At 58.6% G+C, this 14,277-nt stretch overlaps 7 protein-coding genes across 7 annotated transcripts; 4 read left to right on the forward strand and 3 right to left on the reverse strand.

Annotated features, from left to right (window-relative positions):
• Window positions 1–65: 65 nt before the first annotated feature.
• PHYSODRAFT_320485 (hypothetical protein) lies at window positions 66–1,763 on the reverse strand (the record flags this gene model as incomplete). The annotated part of the gene is made up of 1 exon (XM_009515545.1): window positions 66–1,763. The coding sequence occupies one exon, from the start codon at window positions 1,761–1,763 to the stop codon at window positions 66–68; it is 1,698 nt and encodes a 565-aa protein (XP_009513840.1).
• A 956-nt stretch (window positions 1,764–2,719) lies between these two features.
• On the forward strand, window positions 2,720–4,426 carry PHYSODRAFT_320486 (hypothetical protein; the record flags this gene model as incomplete). Its single annotated transcript, XM_009515546.1, has 1 exon — window positions 2,720–4,426. One exon carries the CDS (start codon window positions 2,720–2,722, stop codon window positions 4,424–4,426), a length of 1,707 nt encoding a protein of 568 aa, XP_009513841.1.
• Window positions 4,427–4,800: 374 nt separating this feature from the next.
• Window positions 4,801–5,772, forward strand: PHYSODRAFT_473871 (dehydrogenase; the record flags this gene model as incomplete). Its single annotated transcript, XM_009515547.1, has 2 exons — window positions 4,801–5,099; window positions 5,196–5,772. The coding sequence occupies 2 exons, from the start codon at window positions 4,801–4,803 to the stop codon at window positions 5,770–5,772; spliced, it is 876 nt and encodes a 291-aa protein (XP_009513842.1).
• Window positions 5,773–5,997: 225 nt separating this feature from the next.
• PHYSODRAFT_471054 (dehydrogenase) lies at window positions 5,998–6,903 on the forward strand (the record flags this gene model as incomplete). Its single annotated transcript, XM_009515548.1, has 1 exon — window positions 5,998–6,903. One exon carries the CDS (start codon window positions 5,998–6,000, stop codon window positions 6,901–6,903), a length of 906 nt encoding a protein of 301 aa, XP_009513843.1.
• Window positions 6,904–7,131: 228 nt separating this feature from the next.
• PHYSODRAFT_477008 (hypothetical protein) lies at window positions 7,132–8,454 on the reverse strand (the record flags this gene model as incomplete). The annotated part of the gene is made up of 1 exon (XM_009515549.1): window positions 7,132–8,454. The coding sequence occupies one exon, from the start codon at window positions 8,452–8,454 to the stop codon at window positions 7,132–7,134; it is 1,323 nt and encodes a 440-aa protein (XP_009513844.1).
• A 515-nt stretch (window positions 8,455–8,969) lies between these two features.
• PHYSODRAFT_473217 (hypothetical protein) lies at window positions 8,970–9,419 on the forward strand (the record flags this gene model as incomplete). Its single annotated transcript, XM_009515550.1, has 3 exons — window positions 8,970–9,051; window positions 9,126–9,236; window positions 9,301–9,419. 3 exons carry the CDS (start codon window positions 8,970–8,972, stop codon window positions 9,417–9,419), a joined length of 312 nt encoding a protein of 103 aa, XP_009513845.1.
• A 1,383-nt stretch (window positions 9,420–10,802) lies between these two features.
• Window positions 10,803–12,476, reverse strand: PHYSODRAFT_320491 (hypothetical protein; the record flags this gene model as incomplete). The annotated part of the gene is made up of 3 exons (XM_009515551.1): window positions 10,803–11,186; window positions 11,215–12,055; window positions 12,130–12,476. The coding sequence occupies 3 exons, from the start codon at window positions 12,474–12,476 to the stop codon at window positions 10,803–10,805; spliced, it is 1,572 nt and encodes a 523-aa protein (XP_009513846.1).
• Window positions 12,477–14,277: the final 1,801 nt, after the last annotated feature.

The raw sequence follows: 14,277 nt of genomic DNA on the forward strand, positions 1-14,277 counted from the left end.
TCACTCACTCACTCACTTACTGGTCACTCAGCTCAACACAGCCAGCTCCGTCGTTGACCCCTTCCTTACAGGGTGAAGTTGCCACTGCACACGCTGAGCAGCATGTTGGGCGAGAAGGCGGCAAGACCTTCGTCGTGGAGCACCTCCTCGGCCTCGACGAACAGCATGCCCAGGCCCAGCACGAAGTGCCAGTCAATGTGGCAGTGCATGATCCAGACGCCCGGGTTGTCGGCCTTCATGCGGAACACGACGTAGCCCAGGTCCGTGCACGCGCCGTCCGCGTCGGTCGAGCACTCGGGCACCGTGAAGACGTCGTGCTGCATGGGGTCGTCGAGTCTCAAAGCCGTCAAGTTGCCGGCGATGATCGCGTCACGCGAAGCGCGGCCGCTGCCGACGATCCAGGGCGAGTGCGCGTGCAGGTGGAACGGATGCTGGTCGGGCGTCTCGTTCACCACGACGACCTCGACGTGGTCGTTGTGCTTGAGCTTGATGGCGTTGGCGGTGGTGGGGAGGTCCTCAGTCTTGGCGCCTGCAGCGATCGTGAAGAGAGGCGGCTTGGGAGGGATCTCGAGCGTGCTGAAGTCGCCGCCGTCGAGTGAAATGTAGCCACGGAAGGCCGCCGGGTTGGGAGGGAGGACGCCGAGCGTGAACTCCACGACGATGCGCTGGTCGGGCTTAGTCGGGAGCTTCACAGGCACCACCGGGGTGTAGTCGAACTCGTGGATCGACACCTCCGTCGCCCACCTGGACGTCGTCGGGTCCGCAGTCGCTCCGCTCTGATAGTCGATGATGGCGAGGGCGTTGGGGTTAAAGCCCTCGGGCACTTGGTCGGCCTCGCGCGCCGTCCATGGGACGCCGAACTGCGAGTCCACGCGCAGCCAGAAGGAGCCGAGCGCCGCCGTCTTCTTCTGGCCGACTTGGCTCTGGCCTTGGGACGCGGAGGACTTGGCCGTCACCAGGATGTCGTAGCGCTGAGCCACGTTGATGGTCACCGAGTTGACGAGCGTGGACGGCTTGAGGTAGTCGGTATCGCTGGCGACCACCTGGAACGTGTGCCCGTCGATGGACACCTTGAACGCAGCCATGGCCGACGTGTTGATCAGACGCAGCAAGTACTTCTTGCCGGGCACGAACTGGAACCGAGGCAGCGGACGGCCAGGGCCGCACTCCAGGCCGTTGGCTTCGGCCACGGTGCAGTTATAGCGGCCGACGTTGTTAATCAGCACGGTGTCCCAAATGGGGGCGCCCACGGGCAGGTCGTGATACCAGTCGGCGAGCAGCACCGTGTACTCCTTGTACACGTCCTTCTCCCAGCTCTGCCGCAGCTTGGCGGGGCAGTGGACGATCAGGGGCCCGCGCAGTCCGTAGGCGTACTGCACTTCCTCGTGGCCGTGGTACCAGAAGGTGCCGCACTTGTCGGGTTTGAACCGGTAGACGGCCGTCACGTTGGGCTGGATTTGGCACTGCGTGATGCCCGAGACGCCGTCCATCTCCTGCGTGCCGAACTGCCGCAGCCCGTGCCAGTGGATGCACGTCTGCTCCGTGAGCTTGTTGGTCACGTGGACCTCGACCTCGTCGCCGAAGGTCACCGAGATCGGGTGCTGGTCGCACGGCTCGTTGTTGATGCCGTAGCCCAGAGCGCCCCGCACGCCGTCGAAGATGGTCGTGTTGAGCGTCGTGATGTTCCAGTCGTAGCGGACGACGGCGGCCGAGGCTTGGTTGGCGCTGAGCAGCAGGAGACCCAAACCGGAGAGAAGACGCATCGTAGTCGGACGGTGGACAGAGCTTGAAGGTTGAAGGTTGGTACTGCGGACGGAGAGCCGAGGTGGAGCGAAGCGAGGCAAGTCGAGTCGAGTCGAGGCTTGAGCGGGAGGAAGTGAATTCCGAAATGAGCAGAGGAAGTCTGCGCGGACTTCGGCTGCGACTGCGAAGGGTCCGAGTGCCTTGCCAGAGGATGCGGCCACTTTGGTTAAAGCTTGCTTCAGACTTGATTAAGGTTTTGCTGTCCGTAAGACCTTCACCTTCAAGATCAAGATCGTTGAGGCAGCGATCAATCGGATCACGCCCTTGAAAATTCGAACCCGTGTGCAGTGCACCGAATATCTGGGCTAGCAGCCCCAGAGTGCAGCATGAAACGCAGCAGCAGTGACGAATGAAGCAAAGCCCGTCCACCCACGAGCTTGACGACGTGGGTTGCGACGTCAAAAGACCAATGTACTTAGCCAGACATCAACGGAAAGCTTTCACACACGCGGGTGTCTCTCGCAGACCTGCATCCGAGCTCGAAGGCCCACAAGTTAACGCTGCGGATCTTGTCGAGCTAGTCGCGCCGTCATTCGAATCGTCAATGACGCACTGTTCTCAAACGAAAACGCCCAAGACCTCGACCAGCGAATCCTGATTACGCACGCTCGAGGCTTACCACCGAAATTTTGGGGGGTCTGGTGTCTTGGCCGTTTCAGGTCCGATCTGACCTCTGCGGTGCCTTGCGGATCCATCGTCAATGCAGCCAAACTGCGAGTCAAGAGACCTCTTGCGGTGAGCAGAGACTCTGGGACGACTTCAACGCCCTGGCCGCCACTCCTTTCCAGCACTTCACGCCTTCAAGCGCTTCAAGATCAAAAAGATCCGCGTGCCTACCTGCCTGCATGCTGCTCGCCCACACTCATTCTCCAGTTCGCCTCGCACCCACAACGCCGCCTTCCTCCCCACTCCAGCCATGGGACTTCTTCTCCGCCTCCTCCTCGGCTGTCTGCTGAGCCTCGGCGTCTTCACCTCCAAGCTCCGCGCCGACGCCGCCGCCTGCTACGAGTCCGTGGTCTCGTACGACTTCCGCGTGACCTACATCTCCTCGGCCTTCGACGGCGTCGCGCTCACCTCGTTCGGCATCAACGACCGCCCGGCCCACGAGGCGCTGATCGACGTGACCCTCGGCCAGCAAGTTGAAGTGACCGTGACCAACGAGCTGGCCGAGCCCACGTGCATCCACTGGCACGGCATGAAGCAGCTCGGCACCCAAGAGATGGACGGCACGTCGGGCATCTCGCAGTGCTACATCCCTCCCAACGCCACTGCGGTGTACCGCTTCGAGCCGGACAAGGCCGGCAGCTTCTGGTGGCACGCCCACCACTCGACGCAGTACCCGTACGGTCTCCGCGGACCGCTGGTGGTCCACCCTCGAGAGGACCAACTTCAGTCTTGGGAGATGGACATCGACGCCGAATACAACGTCCAACTGGCCGACATCTACCACGGTCCGCCCGGCGTCCCGCCAATGTGGGACTCCATCCTCATCAACAACCTGGGGCGCTACAACTGCACGGCCGCAGCCTCGCACGGCTTCACGGAGTGCTCGGAGGACCAGCCGCTCACGCGCTTCCGCTTCGAAGCGGGCAAGACGTACCTGCTCCGCCTCATGTGCATGAGCGCGCTCGCCCCCTTCGCCTTCAGCATCGACGACCACGAGTTCCGCGTCATCGCAGCGGACGGAGACTCGCTCGAGCCCACGGAGCTCATCACCAACATCACCATCAACGTCGGCCAGCGCTACGACCTGCTGGTGGAGGCCAAGACCGCCACCGATGGACGCATCGGCTCGTTCTGGATGAGAGCCACGGGCCTCAATGGTCTCCCATGGACCGCAGCGACGGGGGCCAACGCCGGCGAGGGGTTCAACGCCGACGGCCTGGCCATCATCTACTACGAGGAGGACGACGACTCGGAGCCGACCACGCAGCGCTGGAACGAGACCACTACAGTCGGCGAGTTCGACTTCACCCCCGTGAACGCCACCACGCTGCCGGAGACGGCCGACGACCGCGTGATCGTCGAGTTCCTCTTCCCCGGCATCGGCCAGGTCGCGATCGACGGGAGCAGCTTCAACCAGTTCTTCGTGCCGGAGTTCGCCCCGCTGCTCAGCATCGCCGACGGAATGTCCGCCTCGGAGCTCCCAGTCACGGCCAACGCCCGGTCAATCACCTACCGAGACTACGTGGAAATCGTCCTTGTCAATGAGCAGAACGAGCAGCACCCGTTCCACCTGCACGGCCATTCGCCGTGGGTCGTGGGCAGCGGCCAAGCGACGTTGGCCGAAGTGGAGAGCAACAGCTTGTCGCCCCTGAAGCTCTCGGGCGCCATGTTCCGCGACGTGTACAGCGTCCCGCCGTGCCCCACGGACGACACCAACGCTTGCACGGGCGTGGGTTACGTCGTGCTGCGGCTCGAGGCCGACAACCCGGGCGTGTGGATGATGCACTGCCACATCGACTGGCACCTGGACGACGGCTTGGCCATGATCTTTGTCGAGGGCGAGGCGCAGTTGCAAGAAGCGGGCGTGGCCGCCTTCTCCAACAGCATCCTGAGCGTCTGCGGCAGCAACTTCACCGGAGCTTCGTACGACACCAGCATCACCGTCACCGTGCCGTAATTCAGCTTAGCTTAAGCTCCGAGAGGGCGTAGCTCTTCCAGCTGATAAGACCCCATTAGTGAGACTGCTTCCCCTCCGCTCCTCGCCTCTCACTTTCGCGTAGAAGAGCTTCAGATGCTGCCAGCAAGCGCTCGCGCCATTCGTGAGTGCGCGTAATGGGATTGCGCGGAGACGATGTGTTGGCCGGCGCCATTGGTGGAAATGTACCACCACCAGGTCGATAGACACAGCACTTGATGCCCATGGGGACCAAGCAGACAGCGACCTCTGTCTGTACGGCGCCGGATACATCGGACGACGAGAAAAAGAGTCCGCCTTGGACCATTCGCCAATCGACTCTCTCTCGGATAGTCTTCAGACACTCTGCAATTACAATGACTCCTGTTCCTCCCGGTGCTAAGGTGTGGCTCGTGACGGGCTGCGCTTCCGGCTTGGGGCGCGAGGTGGTGCTGGCCGCCTTGGCCCATGGCGACTGTGTCATCGCCACTGCTCGCAACCCGGAGCGCCTCGCGGATCTGGAGCAGAAAGGCGCGCGGACGCTGGCGCTGGATGTGACCGCCAGCCAGGACGAGCTGCACGCGGTGGTGGCCCAAGCGCTCGGCATGTACGGTACCATCGACGTGCTGGTGAACAACGCGGCGTATCTGCTCGAAGGCGCCATTGAAGAGTGCAGGTAACAGCCACTGAAGTCTGAAGTGTGGATGAACCTACACTTTTTAGGGTCACTGTGGTGATGCTTTCTGACCCGAAACCGTTTCCGATATCTCAGTGAGCAGGAGGTGCTGGACCAGTACAACACCAACGTGTTCGGCATGCTGCGCGTGCTGCGGGCCGTCCTGCCTCACATGCGCGAGAAGCGCGCGGGCATCGTGGCGAACGTGGGCTCCGCTGGAGGCTGGAAGGGCATCCCGGGCATCGGACTGTACGGCTCGACTAAGTTCGCCATCGCTGGGATCACGCTGGCGCTGCGGGAGGAGGTCGCGCCGCTGGGCATTGAAGTGACGGTCGTGGAGCCGGGCGCCTTCCGCACGTCCATCCTGGGCAAGGGCTTCGTGCCTGCGAAGCACCCGATCGACGACTTCGAGCCGCTCACGAAGCCGCTGACCACACACGTCGCCAGCTTCAGCGGCAAGCAGCCGGGCGACCCGGCCAAGGGCGCGCAGCTTATGGTGGAGGCTTTGACGAAGAGCGGACGCTGCAAGGGCAAGACGCTGCCCAGCCGCCTTCTTCTCGGCAAGGACGCAGTGAAGCTCGGACAGGGCGTACTGGAGCAGAGCAAGCTCGAGCTGGACGAGTGGGCGGATCTGGCGAGCTCCACGGACTTCCAGGTCGCCGGCGAGCCGTAGATCAAACGAAATGGTTGGAAAATAATAGAGAATCTCAACGAAGTGAAGTGCTTAGAAGGGTTAAGCATCCGGAGTGGACGTCGTTGAAGGACCGCATGATGTGTCTTCAATCACCCGCCAACGTGGCGGGCATGGTGGACAAATCTCGGGATCCAAGGCCGCCCAGAAATTCGCCGGTGGCGCCCTCTTCGCACTTGTTATTCTCCAATTGCTCTCTCTCTCAACATGACTGAGCTCTTGCAAGTCGACGGCCCCAAGGTGTGGCTCGTGACCGCCTGCTCCTCCGGCTTCAGCAAGGAGATCGTCCTCGCGGCGCTCGCGCGCGGAGACCGCGTGATCGCTACGGCTCGTGACGCCAGCAAGCTCAAGGACCTCGTGGACCAAGGAGCGCGCGCGTTGGCGCTGGACGTGACGGCCAGCGATGCGGAGCTCAAGAAGGTGATCGACCACGCCCTGAGCTTCTACGGCACCATCGACATCCTCGTCAACAACGCCGCGTTCTTGCTTGGCGGAGCCATCGAGGAGTGCACGGACGAAGAAGCGTACCAGCAGTTCAACACGAACGTCTTCGGTACGTTGCGGATGCTGCGTGCTGTCCTGCCTCACATGCGTGAGAAGCGCTCGGGTGTGGTGGCCAACATCGGCTCGGCCAGCGGCTGGTTCGGCATCAAGACCATGGGCGTGTACGGCTCGACCAAGTTCGCTCTCGCGGGGCTGACGCTGGCCTTGAGAGAGGAGCTCGCGATGTTCGGCATCGACGTGACCATCATTGAGCCCGGTTCGTTCCGCACCGCCATGCTGGGCAAGGGCTTCTCGGCCATGAAGAACTCCATCCCGGACTACCTGCCGATCACGGAGGCGCTGCACAACCGCATCAACAGCGTCAACGCGGAACAATCGGAGGCCAAGCAGCCTGGAGATCCGGCCAAGGGGGCTCAAGTCATCGTCGAGGTCCTCACGAAGAGCGGCCGGTGCGCGGGCAAGACCATCCCCAGTCGCATGCTGCTGGGCAACGACGCCGTGAAGATCGGAGACGGAGTGCTACAACAAAACCGCCGCGAGTTCGAGGCGTGGGCCGATTTGGCCGCGTCCACGGACCACGACGACGTTGTGCTGCAGGCCAGACTATAAGCTGGAAAATGCTTTGGCACATGAAGATCCAAAGCTTAAGAATTCGAGATTAAACCAAGTCAAGACTGTGAATAAACGAAAGGAATTCGTGAATCGATTTGTTAGTCCAGGAGATTATTTGTTTGCTTCTGCTTTTACCACTTCCAAGGTACAAGCTCTCCGACGTCTTGAGTCTTTGCTGCTGCCAGCTATTCACATCGTCGCTGCTGCATTTTGCTACAACTTTTTTCACTTCTTGCTGCTCTCTTGGGCGACCGTGCAGTTGGGCAGAACCCCCTTCTTCTTGAGGTCTGCGATGATCGCTTGCGAAGGGATCGCGCCGTTCAGGCAGCCGCCGCAATGGTGCAGAGCGATCACATTGTTGTCACTCGTGGCGATAATCGGGGAGCCTGATGAGCCTTCCTGGGTGTCCACGTAATACCCCACATCGTCCTTGCGGCATTCGGTGACCGTGAGCGACTCGACTCGACCTGGCTGGCCGTTGTACAGCCATGCGATCCTCTTGCCGTAGCCCAACGGATGCTGCGGGATGTAGATGGTCTCGTCCAGCTTCGCTCCAGAGCCTCGGAACTGCAGATAACCTCCCGTCTTCTCATACAGCTCGGAGTAGTTCGCGTGTGAAGTGTTAGTTCCCAGCCGGACCAACGCGTAGTCCAAGTCCTCCGACACTGCCACAAGCGTCGTAGTCGTCACACCAACAGGCCCGGGGCAACCTCCTCGACTATCACACTGTTCGTCACCCCCACAGCTCATCGACTCGGCCATAAACTCCACCTTCGTGTTGAGTGCGTCTTGCTCGTTGCCAATGCAGTGCTGGTTCGTGATGAGATGGCCTTCGCAGCCCACCAACCAGCCCGTACAATAGGCGACCATCATGCCATTCTCCTTGATGATGGAGAGTCTACCCACAGGCTGCGACTTGGCCAGCATAATTGCTCCTTCCCCACTGTTGGTAGAGCTTGGGATGCACGCAGCTTCCACGGACTCATCCGTACCGCAAATGCTCTCGTTGTTGCGGTCATCGTCGTCGGACTCCCATATATTGGAGCTGTTGGTGAGAGGAACTTTGACAGGAATCTTGAGATGCTGCGCCTCCTCCGCCAGCTCTTTGGGTGAGAACAAGTACCCGCCGATCGTGAATCCTCGACATGAAGAAGGGGTGGCGTTGTCGGGGGCTGCAGCTTTGAGGAGTTCAATCTCGACGCCACTCCCAGCAATCGCCGTCGAGTAAAACTTCCCAGTTGCGTTCTTCCCAGATAGCACTGCAGCCGGAGGTGACGATTTCGGGGCCCCAGACGCTCTCACGATCAAGACGTCGGCCTCCGGGAGGTTAAACTGCGTAAAATGCAGCACGTAGATGCCTTTGCCGAGTCCGGGGTTCAACTCGAGGCTGTAAGAAGGTTCGTTTGGCGTTGCCTTCGGAAGCGCCGAGTAGTTGGAGAACTTGCATCCCGCCCCGACGAGAATTGCAACTTCTTGGCCAGTGGTCTGAGCGAAGGTACGCACAGTGGCGAGTGCAGCTAGCAGCAGAGCGAAATGGAACTGCACCATGATCAGACAGCGGAGAACAGCACTTCCACCCGCTGGATGTTACAGGAAGCAGCCAAATCGCAGAGTGTCGTGACGGTATCTACTCGCTCATCGTCGTTGAAGACTTGTGCATGAAAGAAGTGTGAAGGAGAAGATCCTTGTCATGCACGTGACCTGATGGACGAGTAATTCTTGATGTGAAATGGGGCGAAAGATGGTTTAACTGCTTCTGAACGGAGCCCGTTCCGAAAGCTTTTGATTGATTGATCTCGTAGTCAAACTCAAAGTGCATTTGCATGCGTTTACACGATGCACTGAAGCAGCATCCGCCCAGCAAGCTGACGCATCCAGGCTCTTTCTACGCAGCAGAGGCAGGGTTGTGGCAAGTCATTCTCATGAAGGAGGCGTTGAGTGGGCATCGATAGCGACTCGAAATAGCGATACGGAAATGGCTTCCCGAGAGGCTTTTGAGGCAGTCGTGAATTTGGCAGACGAACGCAATGGGGTTCGAACGGCGTGACGAGATGCCGCGAGGAATGGACAGCGTCTACGTCTGGGTCAGCCAGTTTGCGTTCTCGAGACCGATGAAAAACCCACCACGGGATTTCAGTGACGCGGGTACGTTGGTTGCTGCAATAGTTTTTTTTTTCGGTTTCCAAGCACATATCAATCTTTTGCTATATGTTGTACAGTCTTGCTGGCTGAAATTCTAGCTCAATTAGTTCCGGCTTGGGTGCAGCTTCACAACTATCCATCTACACTCCGATTCCAGCAGAAACTGAGTAACTGGGAAACCCTGAATCGTAAGCAATGACACTGATCGCTTCACAAAAATTAGCAGGAATACCAACAAATTATTTGCCGCAGGGAAAGTGTTGACTCGGCTGAAGTGCGGGATTTCTTCCAAGCACCAGGAAGATCTGTCAAACGCTGTGCCAGGCGCAATTGAGCTGCTTCTGATCCAAGTTAAACGAGCTGTACGGTAAAGCACAAAACCTTCGCTGCCTTTGACCGAAAGAAGATACTAATCCATTCAATATGTTCTGCAGACCGCGAACAGTCCATTCTTGCAAGCCAAGCATGCGTCTACGGCGATGAAAGATGCCACCAGTACATCTCCACGCTCGCGCTCTTCAGCTGCCACGTGTTCACCGCCATTGACGCCAACCCCATCGAAGCAGAAGCTATCACCAAGTTCGCTAAAAATCCGCACAAGCGAGGGCTCACACTCCCAAGACACAATCGCCACCTCATTTTCGCAGCTCCTCCAGCTGATGTCGGATACGACCCACGAATTCGACGATGCCATGAATCCTTTTCAACCAAAAGCACGAAGCCGAGCGAACACTGCACCGACCCTCGAGCTCAATACCCAGCAAAGTCGAAACTCTACTCAACCGCTGATCCCCAACTACGCAAAACCGACACTTTCAGCTATGGCGATGGCTCGTCCGGCCAGCGTCGATGCCAAGTCACGGGTGCCTCAAGCTTCTCCGTTCGTGTTTCCGCCGAAAAGTGACCAGATATCACGAGCAAGTTTCCCTGAAAGACCTCAAGCGAGCCAAGACGGCAACAAGAAGTACCTGCCATCGGACACGAATGAATTCCAAGAGGGGTCTTTCGTGTATTTCCTCTCGTCGGAAGCTCTTCCGGCTGAATATTTGTTCACAGACCCCGATGACCAAGCTCAAGTGGCTCGAGTGATCAAGACTCTACCGTCGGGGGAGTGCACACTGCAGCTTTATAGGCGTGTTCCGTCGCAGGACTCGCCTCAGAACAGTCCAAACAAGACGAGGTGCTACTTCGCTACGCCGCACTTCATCGACTGCTGCAGCACACTGCTGCATACCATTCCGAACATTATCTTCGACCCGCAAACAAGCACCTGCGAGTGGCTAGTGCGTGGACGGACGACCAAAACGACGGAAACCAGCGAGACCCGATCTAAGCCAGCACAAAACAACTCGCCACCACCCACCCACCGCCATTTCTACACTCAAGTTCTCACACGACTCACCTTCACTCCAGCGAATTTGGCCGAACCGATCAGTCAAATAACGGCGAGTCTATCTCCAGGCGTTTGTCTGCCTTGTCCAAGCTTTGTTGAATCCTTCCGCGTTCCTTTAGCCCCGACCGTCTTCCCCAAAGTGCGGGTGAGTTTGAAGTTCGAGCTGCCCGAACGATCCCCCCGTTGCAGTCAGCGCCGTCGGCTCCAACTGGTGGTGTGAGGCAAATAGTTAAAGACGAATTACAGCGGTTAAACGGTTTGTACTTTTCACAAGTTGTGTGTGCTCCGCTGTAGTTGCGATGCTACTCAAGCTACCAGCTAAACTATGGACAGGGTTTGTGTTGCAGTGTTGTCACCGCTCCTAGGCGGTGGAGTTGGAAGACGTCGAGTTGGTAAACTCGGTGCCGCAGACACTCAGAATGCTGTTGGCAAAGGCACCGACGCCTGCCGCTTGGAGTTCGTCCTCCCCTTCGACCAGCACCATCGCCAGTCCAGCATCAAGGTGCCAGTCGATGTGGCAGTGGATGATCCAGACCCCGGGGTTGTCAGCTGTGAAGCGGAGCATGACGTATCCGTGGTTCGTGCACGCTCCGCTATCGTCGGTATCGCAGGGCGGGATCGTGTAGACGTCACGTTTCATGGCTCCAGACAGTTTGAGGTTGAGGTTCCCCGCTTGAATGTCCGACAGTGACGCGGTTCCACTGCCAACGACCCAGGGCGAGTGCGTGTGCATGTGGAACGGGTGCTGCTCGTTCATGTCGTTCACCGGCTACCACTTCAATGTGCTTGCCGTACTCAATCTTGCGAGCCAGCGTCGTAGCTGGGAGCTCCTCCGTCTTCAAACCGGCAGCGATAGTGAAGAGCGGCGGTTCCTCTGGAGCGGCAAAGTGCAGATAATCCGCTCCGTCAATCGAGAAGTACCCGAGACCACGACGGAAGTCGAACTCAAGGACTGGGCGGTCGGACGGCACAGTCGGAAGCACGGACACCTCGAGCGGCGTGAACTCGAACTCGTTGATGGTCGTGGTCTCCGTCCAGTCGGACGAGGTCGGGTCGTCTACGTCGTCGTCTTCGTTGTAGATATCACCGTGGCCTTGGTAGTTGAATCCGTCGCCAGCGACGGTCGCAGTGCCCGCCGTCCACGGAAGTCCGTACAATCCCGTGGCTCGAACCCAGAACGATCCGATGGCGCTGCCTGAAGCGGCTTTGGCCTCCACGATGATGTCGTAGCGCTGGCCAGCGTTGATGCGCAGCGTGGTGATCTGCTCGGACGGCTCGATGTACTCGCTGTCGGCTGCAACGACCGACAACTCGTGGCCGTCGATGCTGAACTCGATCGGCGCCAACGCAGCCATGTTGATGAGGCGGAGGCGATACTTGTTGCCGGCTTCAAACTTGAACCGAGACAGAGGCTGGTCCGAGTTGCACTCCGAGTAGCCGTGGGACGCCGCCGCCGTGCAGTTGTAGCGACCGAGATCGTTGATAACGATGCTGTCCCACATGGGCACGACGCCGGGCGACGCGTGGTACAGGTCGGCGAGCTGCAGCGTGTACTCGGCAGCGACCTCCTGCTCCCAGGACTGCTGTTGGTCCGCTGGGGCGTGGACGACGGTCCTCGCAGTCCGAAGGCGTACTGCGTGCCGTGGTGACTGTACCATCAGAAGGTGCCAGCGCGCTCCGGTGTGAACGTGTAGACTGCAGTCCCGCCCGCAGCAATGCCGCATTGGGTGATGTCCGAGGTGCCGTCCATTTCTTGGGTTCCGAGCTGCTGGAGGCCGTGCCAGTGCAGACACGTGGGCTCGTCGAGCTCGTTGGTGACGGTCACTTGGACGGTTTGGCCCAGCTCGACCTCGATGAGCGCGTAGTTGGACGAGTTGCCGTTGATACCGTAACTGGTCATGTGGACGCCGTCGCAGGCCGACGAGATGTAGGTCACGTGCCAGTCGTAGGCGACGATGGAGGTGTCCGCCGAAGAGATGGCGGTGAGGAGAGAGAGGCCCAGCAACGCAGCGATGAAGTAGCGAGCGATGTCCATAGTGGAAGAGGTTTGTCAAGCCCAGTGGAGGTTGGTGGAAGGGTGCAAATTGCAGAATGACTCGGTGAGTCTGCAAGGACTTGGGTCGAATATCCCATCACGTGCTCGGTCTCAAGATGATCTTGAGATCGCCCGTCCAGCGGCTGCAGCGCGGATCCTCGCGACTCCAATCAGTGGAACCGCGAGCTTTGGGCGTACATCACATTCCAGGCCAAGCCAAATTTTTCACTCGTGCGGCAAGTGATCGCCTAAAGGCTACACTCTGGAGTTCGGGGTTTGCGGAGACCACCGGCAGATGGGTCGCGTTGGTACACAGTAGATGAGTTTATCATTGCGGCAATGGCCTTTGCGTTGACTTGCATCCACACACTTGAATCAAACGCCACAGCGGGCATTGCACGACGAAGCGTCTGCGCGTGAATATCCAGGTTTCTTGCCGTCAACGCTCTTCGCCAAGGGATTGAAGCGAGCGTATCACATTCGTAGATGGGGCGACGATATGTCGAGATCGCAGTGTTCAAGGATTTCGGCGGTGCCGTGGTAAACAGCGCCCCGAAAGTAATGACGCGCCCGCAGCTTTTTGCTGTACGCAGCAGCCATCGAGCAGCATGCGCTCGATCCCCGCCTGGTGCGCAGGGACACAAGAGGCTGCGAAGAATGCATGAAGGCGGCAGCGCATCGTGTGGCGTCCTCCTAGCAGAAATGAAATGCGACGAAGCACAGTTTGCTGCAGCATTGCTGCGCGCTTATGCGTCGTGGTAGCACGTGGTGGTGGCATATTATACACCGGCAGAGGGAACGATCACAACAAGTCCCCAGGGCGTCCCAACCCCTGTGATATCTCCGTGATGAACTCCCAGCTTGAAGCTTTGCGCGGCCGGGCCGGCGGCGGTGGTGAAATCTCAAAGGCTACACAAGTTGCCCTGGTTGAAGTGGCCTCTGTCGACTAGCCAATCAACACACGTCATTATGACAGCGGGACAAGAGGCGGTCCACTTTCGACCTGAGATACTGAAATCTCGTTATATTTAGCACCCAATCTACTAGATTAATATCACAGATGACCGTTTTCTGTCAAGGATCGTGAAATAAAGTTCACTTGCTGCTTGGACTTGGACATCCCGAGGAAATCGACCAGGTCATCGTCACCAGCGCCACCTAGAGCTCAGTGGTCCGGATAGCCTGCACAGGCGAAATGTGATGCTATCGCCTTATGATACAGTCACAGTCTGCTCACGCACCTTTGATCCTTTTATGGGCTCGGGCTCATTGGGTCGCTCGACTGATACTGACTTGACCCCTGTGTGCCTGCAACGGACACACTAACGAGGACTAGAACTCCTGCAGTGTGAGTCCAATTTTTTTTTACGAATATTCACCCTTTCACGCCTAATTAAGACAGCGTCCGTGTATTGGACCCCCTCGCATCATTTTGCTGTACGTAACTTTTGGATCACTCGAAGTTTGATGATCCGGATCATCAACGTGCCAGTGATCCACAAGTTGTATATTTTCTGCCGCCTCTGGCACCACCTCCCACGGTGCAGCTCTCCTTGCGGCGCCTTTGATACGACTTGTAGACTCGGATATTTTCACGGCAGCACGCCGCTCACGCTTACTTTGTTGGGTTTGGGCGAAGACAGCGTGACGTCGTTGGGTTCAAGTACTTCTAGGTGGAATCATAACCCAGCGAAGTGGCGACTGGAATTCAAGATTCCGAGGGTGTAGTAACGGAGACTCGCGTTCTAACAACCAAAAAGCTCGTAGGGGCAGAGAGCTATCCCATGTCGGTGATCCCGAC

This window comes from Phytophthora sojae (genome assembly GCF_000149755.1).
Source record: "Phytophthora sojae unplaced genomic scaffold PHYSOscaffold_1, whole genome shotgun sequence".
Taxonomy (NCBI): Eukaryota; Oomycota; class Peronosporomycetes; order Peronosporales; family Peronosporaceae; genus Phytophthora; species Phytophthora sojae.